The 23,674-nt window shown below is 39.8% G+C and overlaps 2 protein-coding genes across 3 annotated transcripts in view; both read left to right on the forward strand.

Annotated features, from left to right (window-relative positions):
• Positions 1 to 12,340: 12,340 nt before the first annotated feature.
• LOC147842482 (E3 ubiquitin-protein ligase TRIM35) lies at positions 12,341 to 21,216 on the forward strand. Of its 2 annotated transcripts, XM_087268578.1 has the most exons (9): positions 12,341 to 12,490; positions 12,561 to 13,704; positions 14,876 to 16,124; positions 16,487 to 16,582; positions 17,049 to 17,279; positions 17,354 to 17,376; positions 17,450 to 17,568; positions 19,287 to 20,533; positions 20,944 to 21,216. In XM_087268578.1, the coding sequence occupies exons 3-8, from the start codon at positions 15,750 to 15,752 to the stop codon at positions 19,775 to 19,777; spliced, it is 1,335 nt and encodes a 444-aa protein (XP_087124704.1). In that variant the 5' UTR covers positions 12,341 to 12,490; positions 12,561 to 13,704; positions 14,876 to 15,749; the 3' UTR covers positions 19,778 to 20,533; positions 20,944 to 21,216. The 2 variants fall into 2 exon arrangements, with proteins under 2 accessions (XP_087124704.1, XP_087124705.1); XM_087268579.1 differs by lacking the exon at positions 12,341 to 12,490 and having other exon boundaries at positions 12,857 to 13,704; positions 19,287 to 20,571; positions 20,917 to 21,216.
• A 1,430-nt stretch (positions 21,217 to 22,646) lies between these two features.
• rab9a (RAB9A, member RAS oncogene family) overlaps positions 22,647 to 23,674 on the forward strand; it is a 15,160-nt gene continuing 14,132 nt past the window's right edge. Inside the window, 1 exon segment of the mRNA NM_001242974.1 lies at positions 22,647 to 22,800. The gene's annotated coding sequence lies outside the window, so the exon portion shown is untranslated.

A 23,674-nucleotide genomic window follows, 5' to 3' on the forward strand; every position in this document is an offset into this window, starting at 1 on the left:
TCTCGAGGTCTGCTGAATGCTTGATTCTGATTGGCTGATAATCACTCTGAGGTGTTTGGCTATTGTCAGATAAACACACAGCTGAAGTAGTTCTGCCAGGTGTTGAGTGCATTACAGCTCCATATCACTCCAATGATTAGAGTTTTTTCACAGGTACAACAGTCAGAAATCACATCAGAACACAACAGAAGGAGGAGGAGGAGATGTGGAAGACACTAGTACTACTCACAGGAGATGTTTGAAAAGGACAAAACAAAAAAAAATGTGTAAGAAGAAGAAAAGTGTAAACCATGGCTACTGCACGCTGAGGGTGATGAGAAAACATGCTTCTATTTTCTTATATGTTATTGTTTTTATCACCTAATAAATCATGCCTAATTGACTCTTCGCTAAGAAACGCCCAAAAACCGCCATCCACCAATCGTGGCTTAGCAACTCTAGCTACGTGCAGGGGCTCTGTCAAGCTTTCCAGCTGTGCATATGGATTGTGCAAATCTGATACCCGGTCTCCTAAAAGTTTGGACGGGATGGTGGAATTTTTTTCCCTTTTCAAAACCTAATACCCAAGAGGAGACATGCCAGCATGGATCAAGCTGTGTGAGGGGCGCTAAAGTAGCGGAGATAAGTTGTCACGGTTTATGGATCTGTGTGTTCCTCCTGTATGTTATGTATCATGCCTTGTGTGTTGTCATGTGTGAGGGTGTGTGTTTGTTTACCTTTTGTGTTGACAGCGTGCTAGGATCAGCTGATGTCATCAGCTGACTTATCATCCTCCAGCTGAACCTCATTTGGCTGGCTATATATTCCTCCTGTGGTATGTGTTGGTTATCAGTCCGTTGTTGTCCTTGTTTGTCATTGTTCCTGACTGTTGTCTCCCAGTATCATCCGCTGTCTGTTTGATGTCATCGTTGTGGTCTGTGGCTCTCTTTTGTTTGAACTTTCGTGTGTCCTCTGTTCATTAAAACACTCGCATTTGGATCCTCCTTGTCTTGATTCATGACATAAGTTGGTTTTGATATTCCTGACACATTCAGTGATAGATAGACAGCAATAACTCACACACCTCTCACCCTAAACAGATCTAAACTGTGCTTCCTACAAAAACACAAAGCAGGTCATGTTTCACAGCTGTCTTATTCCTTTTTTTTTCGTTCGATATTGTGAGTAATGCTCAGTTTAAGCCTTCGCCCTAACGTTAGTAACTTAGTCATACTAATAGTGAATAGTGAAAGTTATTGATCCGGAAAATAAGAATCTGTGAATCTGTTTCTAACTTTACTGAACTTCATATATCCATCTATTTCAAGCTACGAATATTTGAAATTACAAATCAACAGAACAAAACCGAGATATGATCACAAACTGAGCAGTTGCGACCAATATACTTCACCAGCAGCTGTTTTTTGGTCATTGATAAAAAGCACACTGTACAAAAGATTGTTTAATTATTTTGTTTTCTAACTGTACATTTAGTCTTTACCTGTTTTGTTATTATGTGGGCGTGGTTAAAAGGTCCGCTCGCGAGTTTAATGAATAAAGTGAAAGTGTTCGACACAGTAATGAAAGAGGAACAGAGAGAAAGGCAGGTGCGCATCGTGATGCTCAGTCGCCAGTTTCGAGAGTTAAAGCCAACAAACTGTTAGGATTGCAATCACAGCATCCTCAGAGAAGGCAGTTTGACTGAATCCTATCAGATGACAGGAAGATGTGGTGTGATTACTTCAGAGTTTGACAGAACTTTATGATGTGCGTCATTGAAGAAACGTGAGTGTTCATAGTTCATTATTAAAAACTTTAATTATCATTCGATGTATATATACATGCATCTATACGCATATTTATAGTTTGCAACTGTATTAGAACGACACGTTTATTATATTATGTGTTCGTGATCTTTCACGTGTTTATTCACGTGTAGTAATAATGACGCAGCATTTTTCCGTGAGTAGTTTGAGGACTAATTAAACCTTTTTTTCTTTATTATAGAACCACACACATACATACAAAATCACACGCTACTGCATGAACATTTACAGCAACATTTAACTTAATCTGATCACTTGCTTTTACACAATCACTCATTATACATTATACATTCATTGCAAATGAAGATCCCGGCAAATGTTGCACACTGGCTGATGACATCACTACTATTGATCGACTGCTGAAGTGATCGCTGGACATTCTGTTTATGAGGTGGATTTTTCTGTGAAACTATTGGGACTTATTTCACCATATTACAAGTGATCGCTGGACCTTTCGGTTTATAAGTCCTCTGAAACTATTGGGATTTATTTCCCCACTATATTACAACCTTACAGTACTGTAATTATTGTCATCTTATTTGATAATTGTTTTCATTTACGTGGGCCTACGCTATTTTATTTGATTTGTATTGTGATGATTATGTTTACACACTAATCATAAAGAAATTGATACATTGTTTGAACAAAATAATTTGTGTAAGACCTCTTTACTCTTCTCCTATTCTTTGGACATCAATTGGATAATATATCCTTTAAGGTGGTATAGAACCGTATAGTAATCAGTGCTTTCATACAGGCTTCAATACATTTAATGGTCCTTCGAGCCGGATATTTATTACTACCTTAACAATGATGTCCAGGAATTGGACAGGAGTTTCAGAGCCAGATGTTATACGTCAGCGTAGAATTACTAGACCACCAGCATATCTACGTGATTATGAAGTAGGTTACACTAGCAAACATCTTACATTTGCAGATGAGCGGTCAGAAATGCTTACATGTATACGTGAAATGAGGGAAGAGAATATGCAGTTGAGGCAGGAGGTGAGACGTATATCAGATGTGATTGCTAATTCTCCAGTTTTAGCTTCTCAGGATCCAGTAGCTGTGCAGCAGTCTAGAGTTAAAGAGGCAGGAGTGTCATCTACACCAAAGTCTACAGGTATGCTGGTGTCATTTCAGGATTATGAGAATCCTCGCCAGATAGAACATACCCCTTTGGTGCCACCCAGAGATGAATCCCTCCTCGCAGTGTCGCAGGATCGTGACCGAGAGCTTATTGAGGAGCTAACAGAGAGTCTAAAGAGAGTAGGCAGGTTAAGTGATAGTCCGCCTAGTTCAGGTATATCAACACCCTCTTATCATGACCCTCATAATAGCAATAGCAATTCACCTCCACGTAATAACGCTAGTGATGCTAATATCCCTGTTCGACAACATAATCTGACTAGATTCCATTATTGTAATACTGATGATTCTCCAGTGTTGCAGTCCAGCATACCACCTTCTGATGCTTATCGCACAACAACTGATCCTTACTATCATTGTGTGAATGACAGGACGCATTACTTATCAAAGAATGCCAGAGATCATCTTGACTACTTTTCATTTGATGGGAAGCAAGAGTATAATAGAGAGAATAGACATTTCCTATCACCTGGTAGTGCATACAATCCATACTCTGTGCCTCCACATGCTTTATATACTCAACCTGTACAATATCGTGGCCCTACTCCTACCATTCCGAATTTTAGTAGAGATGACCCCCGCGAGTTTGCTCATCTTAAACTTGCATTAGACAATGTTCTTCCCTATGATGCTTCAGAGGCATTCAAGTTTCAAATACTTGTGGACCATCTTAAGCTGGAAGATGCTTTGCTTGTAGCTGACTCCTATAGTCACAGCCGTACTCCATTCAGCGACACAATGAGAGCGCTTACTGATATGTATGGGCAGCCACATCAATTAGCCTTGCAAAGGATTACAAATTTGATGGAAGGGCCAAACATTAGGAGCGGAGACGTTAAGTCATTTAAATCATTTGCTCTACGTGTCCGAGCATTGGTTGGAATGTTAAACCAGTTAGGTAGCACAGGTTGGACGGAACTAAAATGTGGTTCACATGTATCTCGACTCTTAGCCAAGTTGCCACACGACCTAAGAGCTAACTTCAAGAGATTTATTAACCCCATTCAGACACCGATTCCAACTCTGCTTGAGTTTGCTGACTGGTTGGAGTATGAAGTGCGTGTGCAAGTAGATGGAAATCAGTATGGATCATACCCCGAATATGAAAAACATGTTCCACGTAAAGACAAGCGGCCCAGTTTTATGCTTCGGAAGTTGACTACAGTGCTACATGGAGGAGAACAAAAGGAAGTAGCAGTTGAGAATATAAAGAAGGAGCATGCTCATGTGGAACGGCCACAGGACAAGCCAAAAAAGTACTGTCCTTTCTGTGATTCATTCCAGCACTATATGAATCAATGTTCTAATTTCAAACTTCTCTCCAAGGAGCAGGTAGAAAGTTGGATTAAAGCAGGCAATAGATGCTGGCGTTGTGGACGAGGACATTTATCGTCAAAATGTACGTTGAAAGCCAAGTGCAAGCGATGCGACAGAAGGCATCTTGATGTCCTACATGAGGTGAATGCTAGTGCATACACAATGATTAAAAGTAATCAGAAGATTCCTCAGAAAAGTACAGATTCAGAAGGGCCTACCTCTCAGACATTATACTTGGATCGCCCTACTTGTGGTAAACAAGTGCTGTTAAAACTGAGCCGAGTTATTATTCAGAGTGGTAATAAGTCACTAGAGACATATGCAGTTCTTGACGACGGGTCAGAACGCACTATTCTAATGTATGAAGCCGCTCAACGTCTAGGTCTTCAAGGAGACAGGGAAGACCTGGCTCTTCGGACTGTGAAACAGGAGGCTCAGACCATACAGGGAAAAGTTGTTTCCTTTTCCATTGCTCCCTTTTCATTCCCTGATCGATCTTATCAAATTAAGGGTGCCTTTACAGCCAAAGAACTCGCATTGGTCCAGCATACATACCCAATTTCTGACCTCCAGAAAAAATACCGACATCTACGTGACTTACCCTTGCATGAGATCAACAAAGCTCAGCCTCTTGTTCTTATTGGGTCAGACTATCCGCACTTGATTACCCCATTGGAGCCCGTACGTTTGGGGCCCCCTGGAGGTCCTGCGGCTGTCCATACCAAGCTTGGCTGGACTTTACAAGGTCCTTCAAGTCTTCTCAAATCTTGTTTACGTCCTCAGGAATGTCTCTTCATTTCTTGCCTTTCTCCTGAAGCTGAATTATTGCGACAGGTTGAAAATCTTTGGAAGTTGGATATCCTTCCTTACCGCTCAGAGAAGATTATCAGCCGATCTCGTCAGGATGCAGAAGCAATTCGTATCTTAGAAGAAAAAACAATCAGGATCGAGGTACAGGATGTAAAGAGATATGCCACCCCTTTACTCTGGAAGCAGTTACCCCCCCCTTTGAATGCACCTCAGGAAGCGGTCATGGGTCTGTTATGTAGCACTGAACGAAAACTGTCTAAAGAGCCAGAGAAAGCTGAATCCTATGATTTCGAGATTCAGAAACTACTGCAGTCGGGTTATGTCACTCAGCTGACACCTGCAGAAAGTGAATCAAGTGCAAAGTCGTGGTACATACCACACCACATGGTTCAACATAACGGAAAGAACCGTATTGTTTTCAATTGCTCCTTTGAATACAAGGGTCAATCCTTGAACGAATATCTTCTGCCTGGCCCTACTTTAGGCTCAAGTCTCTTAGGAGTCCTTCTTCGCTTTCGTGAATATCCCGTAGCTATCTGTAGTGACGTGAAGGGCATGTTCCACCAGGTCCGCCTGCTTGATGAGGACAAGCCATTTTTACGATTCCTGTGGCGACAGGGAAAAACATCTGAGATGCCAGTCGTGCATCAATGGGAAGTCCTGCCATTTGGCACTGCTTGCAGTCCCTGTTGTGCAGTTTTTGCACTCCAATCTCATGTAAAGGGGGATCTTGATCCTACTGATGAGGTGCGTCAAACAGTCGAGCGAAATTTCTATGTAGACAATTGTCTAAGCAGTGTTCCAACTGAATCTCAAGCCAAAAATCTAGTGAACCGACTGCAATGTCATCTTATGGATGGTGGATTTGAGCTCAGACAGTGGGCATGTAACATCCCTGAGGTGATTCAGCACCTTCCTAATGACTTAAAGTCCAAGAGTGGGGAGATATGGCTCAGTCAGGGAATAGATAACCCACAGGAAAATGCCCTTGGATTGATATGGCATTGCAAAACGGACAACTTAGTATACAAACCTTACCAGCGAGAAGATGGTGAGATTACTATGCGAAAAATCTATCGCACTTTGGCCAAGCTCTATGATCCGCTAGGATATCTCATACCATATACTACAAGAGCTAAAACTGTTGTGCAGTTGTTGTGGGATAAGAAACGTGAATGGGATGATCCCAATCTCCCTGAAGATCTGCTGGCCATTTGGCATCAGTGGGAAAATGAACTCCCAAACCTGTCTCAAGTGTTCTTGCCAAGATGTTACACTTCTCACATTCAATGTACAGTCAAACATCGCTGTGTACATGTATTTTGTGATGCTTCTGAAAGAGCCTATGGTTCTGTTGCATACTTGTGCTCTGAAGACGAACAAGACAATAGACATGTATCTTTCATTGCGGCAAGATCACGGGTTGCCCCCCGAAAACAGATCTCAATCCCTCGTTTAGAGCTATGTGCTGCACTAACGGGCGCACAGCTTGGAGATGTTCTAAAACGAGAGCTGACCCTAAACATCAATCAATTTGTTTATTGGTCAGATTCCACTACCGTCCTTAACTGGCTACAGTCTGATTCGTGTAGATACCGAGTGTTCGTAGGAGTGAGAGTGACAGAAATTCAGGAACTTTCTGACCCTGGCTCTTGGCGCTACATTGATTCAGCCACAAACCCTGCTGATGATGTAACTCGTGGGTTGTCACTAATTCAGCTAGCTGAAAATTCAAGATGGAAACTTGGTCCAGACTTCTTGAGGCAGCCTAGTAGCTGTTGGCCAAAATTACCAGTAGGTCCCGCTTCTGAAGAAGTTCAGGAGCTTAAGAAATCCATCTTTTGTGGATTAGTGGATGACATTAAAGAGCAAGATGAGCCTGATGTCCATCAGTTCAGTAGCTATTCTGAGTTCTTAGAGGCTACTGCACGATCCCTTCACGGGGCGGCCGATAGCACATTTTCACCAAGTGCAGATGATTTCAGACAAGCAGAACTGTCTATCCTCAGACAATGTCAGAAACATGACTTCCCAGAAGAATATGCTTTGCTCAGAGAAGGTAAAGCCATTCCCACACGTAGTCGAATACTTAAACTTGCTCCCGAATATGACAGAGACTTGGATTTGATCAGAGTTGGGGGACGACTTCGTAGATGCCCTTACTTGAATGAAGAAGTATTACACCCTATAGTTCTGGCCCCAGACCATCCCGTCGTCAAGCTTAATTAAACATTATGATGCACAATTGCATCACCCGGGAGCTGGAAGAGTCTTGGCTGAGATACAACGAAAGTATTGGATTTTGCGTGGAAGAGAGGCGATCAAACGGCATCAGCACAACTGCCTTGACTGCCGGAAATGGAGAGGCAAGCCAGTTGTCCCAAAATTATCAGACCTACCACCATCAAGTCTAAGATTATTCAAACCTCCCTTCTACTCTACTGGAGTAGATTGTTTTGGGCCACTGATGGTGAAAATTGGACGCCGCATAGAAAAAAGGTGGGGCATCATCTACAAGTGCCTCACCACGAGCTGTGCATCTTGATCTGCTGTATCACATGGACAGTGATTCATTTTTGATGTCTCTGAGGCGCTTCATTGCTCGGAGAGGGAAGCCTCACGAACTCCTTTCCGATCAAGGAACAAATTTTAAGGGTGGTGCTAATGAGTTAGAAGACACCTTCAATCAGATTCAGCCCATCCTTCGAGACATGTTGGCCAAGGATCAAATCAGGTTCCAATTCAACCCTCCCAGTGCCCCTCATTTTGGAGGGTCATGGGAAAGAGAGGTGAGGTCGGTCAAGACTGCTTTAAGAAGCACTTTGGGTGCGCAGACTGTTACCGAAGAGGTATTAAGGACAATTTTGACTGAGGTCGAAAACATTCTAAACTCCAGACCTCTCGGTTACGTCTCGAGCGATATAGCAGATCCCGACCCAGTAACTCCGAACTCCTTACTAATGGGGAGACCTGACTCATCTTTGCCTCAGGTTGTTTATTCAGATTCTGAATTGCTCAGTAAGAAAAGATGGCGACACAGCCAGGTCCTTAGTGACCATTTTTGGAAGCATTTTATTCATGACTTTCTGCCATCCTTACAGTCAAGACAAAAGTGGCACAGTGAAAGGCAGAACATTGTGGTTGGTACAGTAGTACTCATTGTTGATGAACAGCTTCCAAGAGCATGCTGGAAAGTTGGTACAGTTTCGTCTGTCATTCCCAGTGCAGATGGTAGGGTCAGAACGGTGACGGTCAAAGTGAAAGATCAGACATACACAAGACCAGTTGTGAAACTAATTGAACTGCCATCTTTACCTGAAGACCTGGAGAATTCATCCTAAACTCAATAATGGCAAATTTGCTTAGCAAATTTGAGAGCGGCTGTACAAAAGATTGTTTAATTATTTTGTTTTCTAACTGTACATTTAGTCTTTACCTGTTTTGTTATTATGTGGGCGTGGTTAAAAGGTCCGCTCGCGAGTTTAATGAATAAAGTGAAAGTGTTCGACACAGTAATGAAAGAGGAACAGAGAGAAAGGCAGGTGCGCATCGTGATGCTCAGTCGCCAGTTTCGAGAGTTAAAGCCAACAAACTGTTAGGATTGCAATCACAGCATCCTCAGAGAAGGCAGTTTGACTGAATCCTATCAGATGACAGGAAGATGTGGTGTGATTACTTCAGAGTTTGACAGAACTTTATGATGTGCGTCATTGAAGAAACGTGAGTGTTCATAGTTCATTATTAAAAACTTTAATTATCATTCGATGTATATATACATGCATCTATACGCATATTTATAGTTTGCAACTGTATTAGAACGACACGTTTATTATATTATGTGTTCGTGATCTTTCACGTGTTTATTCACGTGTAGTAATAATGACGCAGCATTTTTCCGTGAGTAGTTTGAGGACTAATTAAACCTTTTTTTCTTTATTATAGAACCACACACATACATACAAAATCACACGCTACTGCATGAACATTTACAGCAACATTTAACTTAATCTGATCACTTGCTTTTACACAATCACTCATTATACATTATACATTCATTGCAAATGAAGATCCCGGCAAATGTTGCACACTGGCTGATGACATCACTACTATTGATCGACTGCTGAAGTGATCGCTGGACATTCTGTTTATGAGGTGGATTTTTCTGTGAAACTATTGGGACTTATTTCACCATATTACAAGTGATCGCTGGACCTTTCTGTTTATAAGTCCTCTGAAACTATTGGGATTTATTTCCCCACTATATTACAACCTTACAGTACTGTAATTATTGTCATCTTATTTGATAATTGTTTTCATTTACGTGGGCCTACGCTATTTTATTTGATTTGTATTGTGATGATTATGTTCACACACTAATCATAAAGAAATTGATACATTGTTTGAACAAAATAATTTGTGTAAGACCTCTTTACTCTTCTCCTATTCTTTGGACATCAATTGGATAATATATCCTTTAAGGTGGTATAGAACCGTATAGTAATCAGTGCTTTCATACAGGCTTCAATACACACACACACATACTGACAGTAATAGGTAACTTACTGTATATTGTAATGGGTCAATGATGCTAATATTCGGCACAAATCCATCAGTTTCCCCTTTCTGGCTGCTCTTTCTATGGATGAATTATGTGAAAGCAATGTCATGCGTGTTTCCTCGTTTTTGTACCCCTTCCCCTTGGGTCTTGAAACAAAAGGCTCTATTTTGACGGTCCATGCGCAAAACGCAGGGCGCAAACGCTTTCAGGGCGTGTCAGGACGCGTTTTTGCTAATATAGGGAGGGGAAATCTGCCTTGCGCCGTGGCGCATGGTCTAAAAGTGTTGAGTTTATTTTCTTAATGAGTTATAGGTGTGTTTTGAGAATAAACCAATTAGAGTCTCGTCTCCCATTCCCTTTAAGACCCAGCTGTGTCGCGCCAAGAGCGCATTCGCTATTTACAGGACGTAAAGTAAGTCTAAGTGGAAATAATGAGCATTTCACAAGCAAACAGTTAACAGTTTATTAACAGAAAACTGTTAAACAGAGCATCTACTGCGTGAGAATGAGAGATAATGGATCTACTTTCACTTTCGCGCTTGGACAGGGAAATCTTTAAGCACAGACATCCATTAGTCTATAAATAATTAATTTCATTTGTTAAGCGCAAAGATTTGTTTCAAAACTATTTCTAAATTCAGTTCTAATTTCCAGCAAACGACTAAATGAACAATAATGACCATGTGTGTTCAAAATACAGAGTTATTTCCAAATACACCTGCCATGCCCCATATAGTCTAAAACCTGACAGATGGGCAAATCTAAGCTTGTTTTTAATAAAACAAATATAAATATGGATATAATAAATAACACTGCTAATAATAATAACATTATACAAAAGCAAATTGATATGAATAAACTGAAAAAGCCTCCCGAGATGAAGAAGACATAAAAGCAGTGATTTTTCATATTTATGTAGGCTAGAAAATAATGTGTTTTGTAATATTTTAATCCTTTATATTTATATCCTATATCTACTCTAATTATATCCTATATATATCCTTAATATTTAAATGTTTTCATATGTAAAGATATTTGCCTATTGCTATCTTGTGTGTATTAAGCAGTGTGTAAGTGAGGTGCTGGAGTTTAGACCGGGTTTGTTTTGGTCTAATGAAAAACCTATTATAGATTCTCAAAATAGCAACGCGCCAGCGGTTCGCCTCAGAACGCCTTTCTTTTTAAACCAGAACGCCTATGGGCGCACAAATGAGCGCTAATGCATTTGCTATTTAAACAGCGTAGCGCAACGCCAACCAAACAACCAACCAAAAGACTACTGCACCGCGTCTTGCACCACACTGCGCCGGATGTATGATAGGGCCCAGAGTGTGAAGTGAAAAAGATTCAAAATTTACCCCTAAGAAATTGGACAGCACTACAGCACCTGCACATGTCATTATATGTCGTCGCCATCTCTTATTTCATATGAGTTCAGATGATGGCGAATGCTGTAGTGATCCCAGTTATGTTTTTTTTTGGTATTTATCTTCAGGAGATCACTGAAGGCATATATTATGTTATCATAACGATCTAATGTGTCAATAAGATTGTAACTGTACTGCGCATTTACACAGTGGCCATATTCATTAATGTAAACACACCAAAAACAACATTAACATTATAGCAGACACTGTAAAAGCTCATTCACAGCCAGGGTATCTAGCCCTTCCCCGGAGCCCTACGGCTTCAAGCTAAAGAGAATTGGCGCACCCCTACCCCTTTACATGAACACGCTAATCAAGGGGTAGGGGTAAGGGGAAGGGCTGAAGGCTGATTTATACTTCTGCATCAAGTGCACGCGTATGCTATCTCGCAGCCTACGCATGGAGGGAAAGCCCTCGCTGTGGCCATCGGCGACATTGATGCGCACCACTTAAAAAATGTAACTGCACATCGCAACGACACGTAGAGCAAGCTCTGTGATTGGTCGGCTTCGTATCGCTGACGAGTGTGGGCGGAGGTGAGAGCCACGCAAGCCCGATGCAGCGTGTTTACAAGCATAGAGTCCCGTGACCCACTTCTACATTAATGAAGCATTCAGAAATAATAAAACACCAGTGAAGAAACTTGACACAGAGATTTATAATAACCTACGACCAGCTAGCATTTCAGAAGTGTCATTGCAAAGCAACAGAAACAGCACACAGAAAATGCTCAGCTACACTCATTGCATGCACTGTGAGTCACGCTGATCATTTGACACAGAAGTATAGACCTTTTTCTTGGAACGCAAAATTACCCATGATGCTTTGCGTGTATGCACGAGGAGAATGCGAAGAACTTCCGGTCGGCAGCTGATGCGTGTAAACAGTCACATTTGGACAGCTTTGAAACGATAGTTTTAATCTATTTGACCTGCTTTTATCCTCTTTGAACTAATACTGTTGTCCATCAGCAGCATCTCCTGGACTGATCATTTACAGAAATGCCATCTAATAGGATGGAAAGCAGCTGCTGTGAGGCGTTTCCCCCTCGGTGTCAGACGGCATCTTCTGCAGTTTAAATGAAGCCTCGTCATCGCTAAAGTCAACATTTTCTCTTTATTTCAAATATATAACCAGCCCAAACAAATGTAATTCACCAAAATGTTTGACACACACACGCGTAGCCTGTACTGTGCCACTGACACACTGATTTAATAACTGTGAAAATATAGGCTAGTATCATTTCGAAATGACAGAAAAACACAAACCGTGGTGAAAACAACACACGAAATAAAACACAAACGGCTCGCGATTAGAATGAACAGCAAATCAGCAGCAGAGGATCAATAACAGACTTTTATTGCTCATTTTTGTAAATTGCACGACTTTCATACCTGTTAAGTTTCATGCCAGTACTCTGGTTTGCTCTCTCTCTCTTTCTCTCTCTCTCTCTCTGTGTGTGTGTTAAAGAGCCGCTGAGCTAACAGCTGACAGGCCGGGAACGCACTCACACACTCTTTCTGATGGCAGACACGTGAACTAGGAGAACGTTTTTCTCGTATTTCTGACGCGCTTGAACCACATGTGACAGATTATAACGGCTTTAACAGACACATTTCTAAGTTGTGTCACAAAAACACTCTGTTATCCATTAAAAACGTTATTGAAACCCATTTTCGGAGCACAAATTACCAGTTGTACACGCTGTGACCGGAAGTTTTTAGCATTCTACCGGAAGGCTATGGCGCCCTCCACGCAGCAGCCATGAAAAAGGTCTATAAACCAGCCTTAAGAGTTAAAGGTGACTAACTTTATTTCTGTACACTTTTCACTATTCAGCGCTCTTAAATGATCACCCCTCCATCATTGAAAGCCAGATAAGCATGCTTGTGTGCTCATTCTCTGGGTAAATACCTACTGCACAATCCAATTGTTAATTGATGTCTTTTGGAGCAGAAGTTTGTGAAAAAAGATGGGAAAAGTACCGCCTCTGCATGTGTACAGAAGATGATAGGTATTAACGGTGTTCCGTACATGATTAAATTGTGCTCCGTACAGGGCACATAACTTTAGTTCACAGGCAGAAATGGACATTGTTTTAAGTCTCATTAAAAACGTCAGAATATACTATTATTGTGTTTAACTTGAATCTAATGGTATATTTAATAACTTTTTTAATGAAAGTTTGAAATGATATAACTATATAATCATGTTCAATTTATTACAGCGTAACGCTAACTGGACTGACCTTTTATGAATATAAACATTATCACTGCACAACGATTATCCAAACAGTGTTTGCAGACGAAACATGACAGAAATGTAACGCAGCCATTCACAAGCACAGAATAGTGCACTTACTGCACTTCAGCCAAATGGTAAGGTTTATAATCTAATGAACACATATTAAACCTCTTTAACATGATTAAATGTAGATGCTGAATCACTGATATGTGTTGGTTTGCAGATTCACAGTTCTAAAGTTCAATTTCAAACAGTTAATTTTGGGAGGGTTAAAATGTCATCAATCTGTCAACCTGCACTTGCATGTGTTTTGAAGCAGGGGTGCAATACCTAGTTCAGCCACTGGGTGTCAAACTAACATACTGCACCTGTAACATTTATAAGAATTAAAGCAGTAAAACCATAGACTGTAAAATATATGGACGTAGTATCCGTGACGTCACCCATAGGTTTCTAAAGAGCGCAAAAGAAGCCACAAGTAGGCGCGGCCAACCGTCGCCATTTTGTTCGCGCGTCATCACACCCACGGCGGGATACCAAACAAGGGCAAAGAGGCGGAGAGTGAGCGGAGCTACAGACGCAGGCTGCATTTAGCTTGGACCTGGTTCAGACACACTTTACTTTGGGAGAAACGCTTAATTCTTTATCACCTGTGACTCGTTTGTATTCTGACCACTTGTGCTTGGTTGTACACTATAACAATAAAGTGTTTAGTCTTTTAAAAACACACTGCTGTAACACATTGAGCCACTAAACATTGTTCTTATGACGTTTTTCAACAGGGGGAAAACGCAAATTACTTCCAAACCCTTCAGATATAGTCTGTGTTAGTTACTGTAAGACTATTGATGAACTCCAGCATAACACTGTATGACAACGCTTCAGATGACTGATCTAGAGCCTACAGCTAATCAATTCGTCAGATTCTGGAGTGCATTGCAGCTCTAAATATAAATATAAACGATAAATGATCTTAAATAAAACAAATACATGTATAGAGATGGTATATAAGTATATAACTTTACTCACATGGGAAACGGAGGCCACGTGAATGGTTTGTGAGCACAATTAAGTGCACTCAGCATGACATTCCATCAAATAATTGTAGGAAGCAAGTCCAAAAGGCAGTTGAGTGTGTAAAGCCACATAAAACAACACAGAAATACGATAAATATGCCGAGTTCAGTGGCTAATCTGCAGGATTCAGCTGAGGTGACGTGACGGCGACCAGCGAGACCTAGCTGTCACTCAAGTGACCACGCCCTTAATTATGCAAACTTAATATAACTTAATATAAAGGAAATGGACGAGTTATAAAAAAATTCACCCCCTCACAGTTGTCATGAAGGGTAATATTAGCTGTATTAACTAAAATCTTTTTTTGTAGCAGGCTGTAAACACCTTTTTTTCTGCTGTAAAGTTGGCCGGTCTAACAGTGGGCTCAATTGAAATTTGCTCTGTTTTGGAGCCAGGAGCGGCCAGGACTAGCGGAATTTCGGATGAATTGCAGTTTTAGTTACTTCTGTATTGGCTTCCTGAGAGAGAGCAGGAGGTTGCCGCTTGAGTAAAACTCAGTATGTTACTTTATTTTAACATGATCTAATACTTCCGTGCATTGAGACATGTTACGATAATGAAATGTTTTCTGTTTCTGTTTGTCTGTTTTAAAACAAAAAAATTATTATAGCTGTTTTATGCTGTATATCACTTACTTTATATCCTATTTAAATTTTTAAATCTGCATTGTACACATATAAATGATAATCATGCAATATTAACCAAAATTAAACTAATTACATTTTTTTTACTCTTCCTCAAGTCATTATTAGCATGTACAGTATACTTCTATCCAGTAATATTTATGTAATTGCTTGTACTTTTCCTTGATTACAGTTTTCGTTTTCTACATGTTTTTCCTCTCTATAAATCACTACATCACAGACAATGAGCACAATTAAGCATTCCAGTGTTTCTCACTGTGACGTCAGCATGCTAACAACTCATGTTGACAAATATGTGTTAATATAAATGCATTTTTATGATTACTATCTGCTTGAGTCAACATTTTACAGCATGATACTTGAAAATGTTTCAGTACAAGTTAATTAAACTGAAGAAATCCTGATGTGTTGTCAGACCAGTTTTAACACACCCAGTGATCAGAAACTCCTCCTCTGCAACACTTACCAGGAAGAGACTTGACGTGCTCTGCTTTCTTATGAACTCATTTCACTTTCTTTGACAAAACCAAAACCTTTTCTTATTTTTGTTTATTATAAAAATAAGAATCAGCCTTCGGTGTACAGCAAGAGGAAAACTCTGAAGACATTTGTCTCTGAACAGACCACAGATCTCTATGATTCTTGTGGATATTTATTTTTGAAAACTTCATTCAGAAAGTGAAAGTAAAGCTGGTATCGCTGAGTTATAACGGTGGAAATGGCTTCATCAGCTGAAAATGTCTATAACTGTCCTGTGTGCTGTGAAATCTTCAAGACTCCTGTGCTTTTATCATGTAGTCACAGTGTCTGTAAAGACTGCCTTCAGCAGTTCTGGAGAACCAAGGAAACTCCAGAGTGTCCTGTCTGCAGGAGAAGATCCTCAAAGTCGAATCCTCCATTAAATCTGGCTCTACAAAACGTGTGTGAGCTGTTCTTAAAGGAAAGACAAGAGGAGATCTGCAGTTTACATCAAGAGAAACTCAAACTCTTCTGTCTGGAGGACAAACGGCCTGTGTGTGTAGTGTGCTTTACTTCAAAACAACACGACAATCACAAATGTAGACCAATAGATGAAGCGGCTTCATCATATAAGGTAGGACAAATGTCTAGTCATGGTCTAGGCTTTTCTCTCTGCTGTTTTACTCAAATTCATATGATACACTGTACTGTGAAAAAGCAATTGCCCCGTAAATATTTTGTGTAAACCTCATGTTGAATTGTTTATTATCCTAAAATGAAATACAACAACAAACGTAGTGTTAGAACACATAGTAAGTGTTAAAAAGTAAGTGCCATGTTTTGCAGCAACGCACCTTGTAACCATAGTGCTACGTCGGCTGAGCCATCATTTATTTTTTCTTGTTTCACACATACCCTAACAACGCCTCTGTAGGGTAGCATAGTTGTCTGACAGTAACCAAGTGTTTGATGCAATTTTATTTTGTTTAATTCAAGGTGGAGCTCAAAACAGCATTGAAGTCCTTACAGGAGAAGCTTAAACACAGAGAAAAAATGAAAGCAAAGTTAAAGGAAACAGTTGACCACATTAAGGTGAGGAAACAGTTATTAGCAATTCTACCAGAAAGACTTTAGAAGGCAGATAAACGTTTGAACATTTATTGTGAATTGTTTGCATAAATGCGAGCTCTTTACGGTCCTTTGGCGTAAACCCCGTCTATAGTGCAGAACTCTGGATGAGCTGGCAGATCCTGCCTAAAGATGAAGGCAGAGGAGACAAGGCCGACCGCAACGTCACCTGAGTACAGCAAACAGATTGTTTAGATGAGCTTACATGGATTGCTTGGTTGTGACTTCTCAGTCTTCCTGGTAGATCTATAGCTAAAGCTTTCATTTCTAATTTCTGAAATTTAAAATACTACATCTCAGTCAATAAATTTCCCAATTGTCAATAAGTGATTTGCTTCTGGATCTATCAAATGTTGGGTGTCTTAGTTTATTTTGGATTCATATTGATCTCTGTTGTTTAAAACATTTGAGTGAATGTGATTGATTTCAGTCTCAAGCTGGAAAAACAGAGTGTCAGATTAAACAGCAGTTTGAGAAGCTTCATCGGTTTCTCCGAGATGAAGAATTAGCTACCATTTCTGCATTGAGAGAAGAAGAGGACGAGAAGCAGAAGATGATGAAGGAGAAGCTGGAGGAGATGAACAGACACATCTCAGCTCTTTCACACACAATCAGAGACACAGAGGAGATGATGAAAGCCAGCGATGTCTGCTTTCTGGAGGTATGAGGTCTGATCAGATAATGATTGATTGATTGATTGAGTTCTTGATGATCAGTTGTGCATTTGTTCTGCAGGAGTTTCCAGCAGCTATGGAAAGGTGAGTGATCTGCTGGTGTTTCTGCTTCGGAAGGCAAAGCCACTTCAGTTCTGACTCCTGAATGTTCCTCCAGAGTCCAGATCTCTCAGCCGGATCCACAGATGCCTTCTGGAGCCTTGATTCACGTGTCTCAGTATTTGGGGAACCTGTCGTTCAGAGTCTGGAAGAAGATGCAGGACATCGTCCACTACAGTGAGTCTGGAGAACATCTGTAATCTACACTGTGTTAAAAATTATAATGCAAATTGGATTTAAGTGTCATAAAGACATATTTTTTTTGTTTTGTTTTTCAACTAAAATCATGTTTCTCAGACACCTGTGATAATTAGTTTGCTAAAGGAAAGCTCTTTTGAGAAGGATGTGCCACATTATTAAGCAGGTCAGATTTCAAGCATCATGGGAAAGAAAAAAGATCTCTTTGCTGCCAAAAAAGCATCAAATAGTGCAATGCCTTGGACAAGGTATAAAAACATTAGATATTTCACAAAAAATGAAGCATGATTATTGTACTGTAAAGAGATTTGTGGCTGATTTAGAGTGCAGAGGCGTTTGTGCAGATAATGAGAAAGCTTTCTGCCAGACAAACCCATAGGAATAAGAGAGCAGCTGCTAAAATGCAATTACAAAGCAGCAATGAGATATTTCGACCTGCTGGTACCTCAAAGTGTAGGATCCCCAATTGGTTTACAGTTGTGTATAAATCTACTATTCAGCAAATACTATTTGGCCTATTATAACCAATGCTCTCAACAGAACCAGCTCCAGTGGGTCCAGACATACATGAAGACTATACCCACATAGCAAAATTTCTCTGGCCCAGCTCTGGCCCACACAATCAGGTTTTGCTTGGCCCACATGCTGCAGTGAATTACAGTACATGACTGGACCAAATCTGGCTTCCAGACAAGGGTCAAACATGGACCATATCTGGGCCAAGTCTCAGCCAAGTTAATAACTCATAACTGGGCCTGAACAGGTTGGTGTGTCACGATTGCAATGAAATTGATAAACCCATGGAGTGATGCGCTTTAGGCACACTATGGGCACGCTTTTTCTCAAAGTGACCTGATTGGTAGAATTTTTTTTCTTTACTCAAAAATGATTTTAGTGTATTTTAAATGTGGGTCAAGACTGGCCAAACTCACATGGCCCACTTATCCAATTTTTAAATCTGCGCCAAATACTACGTTTTTCATCTGGCCCAAATCTTGTGTGCCGCCTTAAAAACGGTGCCGCCTCTGCCAAACCCGGGCCATGTTTGGCCCACATGCTGTATGCCAGTGCCGGATGAATGCCTGCTGTGCCAGCTTTATACCAAATCTGGCCCAGAATTCTTTGCTACTAGGGTATAATGTTCAAGCAGTCTTGTTTACTGATGAGTGCCATGCAACCCTGGATGCTCTAGACAGATGGAGTAGTGGGTGGTTGGTGGATGGTAACCATGTCCCAACAAGGCTGTCCTACATTAAAACGTAACATTCTTTGTAACGATATTTTTGATTGAAATAGCTTTTGATTTTAGTAAATATAACCTCCTAATGCTGCAAAATAAACAAATGGCCATTTTCAATTCTATGCATTTATACAGTGTGTCTTTTAAATGAATGCTGGTATCAGTGGGATGTTGTTCAATTTAATTCAAATTAAACTGACCCAGCTGAGGCTCAAACCAGCAACCTTCTTGCTTTGAGGCGACAGCATTACCTACTGTGCCACCGCGACGCCCCAGTGGAAAAATCTCAAATATAAAATTTCTCAAGCACATATTTAATACCACAATGATCAGAAGAAAATATCTGATGCATCTGATCTGTTGGCCATGTGTCTTGTGTCACGTTAATAGGTATATTGTTAACTCTTGATTATTTTATTAATTTTAAAATAAACACCTGTTGATTGTGTCTCTTCAGCTCCTGTGATTCTGGATCCAAACACTGCTGATCCACGTTTAATCTTCTCTGATGATCTGACCAGTGTAAGGCGGACTAAGACTTGTGAACCTCTTCCTGATAATCCAGAGAGATTTGACACGTATGGGTGTTTGGGTTCAGAGGGTTTCACCTCAGGAACACACCGCTGGGATGTGGATGTTAAAAACAGTCTGTTCTGGAGTCTTGGAGTCACTACAGCATCAAACCAGCGAAAAGGTCGTGATTTCTTTAAGACTGATGTCTGGAGTGTGGTGCACAATTGGTCTAAAGGGTTTGGCTTTACTCTCAATCAAAAGCTTGAGCGAGTGAGAGTTGATCTGGATTATGACAGAGGAACAGTGTCCTTCTCTGATCCAATAACAAACACACATATACACACTTACACAACCAGCTTCACTGACACCGTCTTTCCTTTTTTTCTATCTAGCTGTCTGAAGATTATTGGCAGGGACATTTGTATTACCACTTAAAGTCAACATTATACGGAAGTTAAGATTGTCCTTGTCCTGCTATTCTCACATAAATCCACTTGAAAAAGTTGTGAAATGAGAAAAAAATTAGGGCGGTGCATGATTTTGTTCTTTGGTAACCGGTTGGCTTGTTAAAAGATGAGCGTTGCTAACAATATGCAGGAAGAAAGACAAATGGATGAATTCAGAGCAGAAACAAGAAACACACTGATAGCCCCGCCCTAAAGAACTGATTGCCATTTCCTAAATTACTAATAGCCCCGCCCTTAAGGACTAATAGCCAGTGGCATAGCGGATGGGCCCACAGGGCACGCACCACAGGGAGACCCCGCTTGATAATTCCCCCCACCCACTAAATTTTAAGTAGGCAAATATTTTTTTATGTGTTACAGCCAAAACATAATTTTGTGTGTAGGCTTTGCATAAAGTGTTGTGCTCCACCCTGCTCTCTCTCTCTCTCTCTCTCACCCCGACTCACGTTAATTAGCTCCCAGTTGCTATTCGTTGTGAACCTGCTTGAGTCTGAGTGGTTTGGCTTTAAATACTAGCTTCTGAAGCTAGTGAGCTGAGGAACACTTCTCCCCAGCTCTTAAGTGCAACAGTTGGTTGGTTGGTTGGTTGGTTGGTTGGTCGGTCGGTCGGTCTTTGTGATATTGTTCACTTGTAGGTGTATTGTGTGGTGATATTGTTCACAAGTGTTTTGCAGAAATTTTGCAGTAGTTGGATTAATCTTTCATGCCAAATTAACTTTGTTTTGCTTTCCCTGCAGAAAAATCCAGCTTAAACCAGCCTAGGCTGGTTGGCTGGTTTTAGCTGGTCGACCAGGCTGGTTTTAGAGGGGTTTTGGCCATTTCCAAGCTGGTTTCCAGCCATTTCCAGCCTGGTCTTAGCTGGTCAGGCTGGAAAATGACCAGCCAAATCCAGCTAAAACCAGCTTGACCAGCCTGGTTTAAGCTGGATATAGCTGGTTTTGGCTGGACTCCCAGCTTGGCTAGGCTGGTCAAGCTGGTTTTAGCTGGTCATCTCCCAGCCTGACCAGCTAAGACCAGGCTGGAAATGGCTGGAAACCAGCCTGGAAGTGGCCAAAACCCCTCTTAAACCAGCCTGGTCGACCAGCTAAAACCAGCCAACCAGCCTAGGCTGGTTTAAGCTGGATTTTTCAGCAGGGTTACTTATTGCAAAGTGTGCCTAAAGGGTGAGTGCCTTGTTTTACTATATCTTTTTTTTTTTTTTTTTTTTTTGCCTGTTTATGGTTGAGTGAGGAAGTTTGTGTTGTTGATTTTTCATCTTTGATTTTGCGTTAGGTAAGCTAGTCCTCTGAACTTTTAGTTAGCTGTTTTCTGTTTGTTGTTTTAGACTTTACTCACTCAGTTTTGACCTAGTTTCTGTTAAATCTCTATATCTGTATTAAATAAATCCTTATGATTATGTTTTCTAAACTTGTGTTGACTCTTCACTCTGGGGCTGAGGATTGAAGTGTGTTCTCCTCGTTTATTTATTTATTTATTTTTTTATTTTTTTAGTTCAATATTATTTACTAAATTTTGGTCTTCTTTGTTACACATTTTCAGCAAAAACCCCTAGACTTGTATAAGGTCGTAACATATGAAACACATAAAAATTATAAGTTAAAAATTGTTAAAGTTATAAGATTGTTTCTAAGAAGCCCTATATAAAAACAAGAACAGTAAATTGTGATTTCATGGACTTTAATGTGTTGGATTTTTATTATGAGCTGCTTGCTCATTTGTGCCCTCCTCATTTGTAAGTCACTTTGTATAAACATGTCTGCAAAATGACTGATTGTATGAATAAACATAGATGCAAATAAAAGTAAAAGTTCTTTCTGTATTGTACAGATGTTAAATGAATGTAGAAACACTTAATTAAAGCTGTGTACGAAACACATTTTCGATTTGAATGACCTGTTTATCTTAAATATCTCTGAAGTCTTTCTGAAATTAGTTTTTATGAGGTACATTCATGTGCATCCAACTCAAAGACATCAATATTGAGCCATCCGAGCAAGAGAGTTCAGTTCACTTTATGTCCACCAACTTAATAAGGGTGCTGTTAAAAATACCATAATATGTTTGCAGATATTTCAGAAACATGCTCCGTGAACCTTTTGGTTCATCTGAAAAAACAATGCTAAAGTCGATATTATCCATGTCTTTAAATGTCTTTTGTTGCTATGATAGCGCTAGCCAGCGGTCATCTCGTTTTAAGCTTAAACACCTAAATGAATGCTTATTTAACTGAATGTATTGTAATACATTACAACATTAATGCTGTAAAAAACAGCGTTGGAAAATTGAAAATCGTCAAATTAAGCTTTCACTGGAGGTTTATCGCTGGCTTTGAAACTATAATAGCTGTGTATAGAGCACTTGTGATTAAGAACAGGTCATGAGGGATTTAATTTATTAACACGTTAAGTACAAATTACACACATAACTAAATCAACAAGTTAAAATTAGATAAAAATATAAATATACGAAATATTATAATATATACTTAATTGTGTAAAGTGGGAAGCCTTATTTAAACATATCTCTGTTCATTCACGGCTGATTCAGAGATTATATTTAAAATCTGCAATGCTTCATTTGCTTTTTATTTCTTTTTATTCAAAATAAAGTACAATAAATAATGGTTTAGAGGCTGTAAATTTAAACCTGTGATAATATGACCTTTTCCAAACAAGCACAGAATATTAATCGCACTATTAAATTGAACAAAACTAGTTTTACAAGCCTATAACACAGATAATCATTCAACTTTAATTTGGTGGCCTGAACTTTTTTTTCTGTTTATGTAGCAACCCATCACGTGATCGCCTATCAGCCCGCGGCGTCACATGACTCACCGCAGCCAATAGGCTCGCAGGAGTGTGGCACCATCCGCGATCCGAGGAAGAGCCCATAAACTCGTCATGTTTGGGTTTATTGCTTGTTTTCTTTCTTTTTATCGCTTTCAGATTCGCTGTTATTGAAGCCCGATGTGCTCAAAGGCATCTACAGGTGAGACCGAGTGGCTTACAGCTCAAATGTGCGTTAAATCGGCGGGTTTCGAGCTTTAGCTAGCAGCTCCACACACACACACAGAGTCAGTCAGGGCTGTGTTTATTTCCTTCATTATTCACTCTATCATGTCGGTTTAGCCTAAAGTTCAGCAGCTCAGCTCTGTCATTCACGGCTTTCATCGTGATAAATGGTGTTGTGGTGTGTGTAGTTTGTCGGTTGTAGGCTAGCCTGTCCTAAAATCTCTTGTTTTGCGTTTAGTTTTGGTAATATACGTTATGAATTAGGCCAAATGTCATTTATTTGTCTCCGGGTCATAATATAGTCCTTAATACAGTCCAAACAAATGACTTATAGTGTGTGTAATGTAGGGAGGAAGGTAGAATATGTGTATTATTAATCACTTATATTAATAATTAATACTAATTGTTGTATTAACATTTATAAACGAGCATTTTAACTTGTATGTATGTATGTATGTATGTATGTTTATAATATATATATATATATATATATATATATATATATATATATATATATATATATATGAGCAATTCCAGCATTATGGATGTGACATTTGCTGTAAAAACTCAAGACTTAAATTTACATAGTAAGTATACGTCAACATTATATTGAAGCAACTGTTTATATTTTCCAAAACAGCTAACCACAGTTAACCACAGAGTTCTAGGAGCAGATAAATATTGATCTGTAAACATTTTTTAATATTTTAAATAAGGGGAAATAAACATTCGTTTTGGATGCGACGAAAAAAGTCTGTGAGTTTGCATTTCACAGCATACTTTGTAGAAATTCAGTGAATTAAACTGCACAACCCAAAAGAAACAATAATCAACAGGATAAGAGTTGCTCT

This window comes from Danio rerio, chromosome 9, assembly GCF_052040795.2.
Source record: "Danio rerio strain M-AB ecotype USA chromosome 9, GRCz13ab, whole genome shotgun sequence".
NCBI lineage: Eukaryota > Metazoa > Chordata > Actinopteri > Cypriniformes > Danionidae > Danio > Danio rerio.

Coding starts and splice junctions, on each gene's coding strand:
- LOC147842482 (XM_087268578.1), top strand. CDS start 15,750: ATGGCTTCATCAGCTGAAAATGTCTATAACTGTCCTGTGTGCTGTGAA. Junction 17,377..17,449: donor TTTCCAGCAGCTATGGAAAG/GTGAGTGATCTG, acceptor ATGTTCCTCCAG/AGTCCAGATCTCTCAGCCGG. Junction 17,569..19,286: donor GCAGGACATCGTCCACTACA/GTGAGTCTGGAG, acceptor GTGTCTCTTCAG/CTCCTGTGATTCTGGATCCA.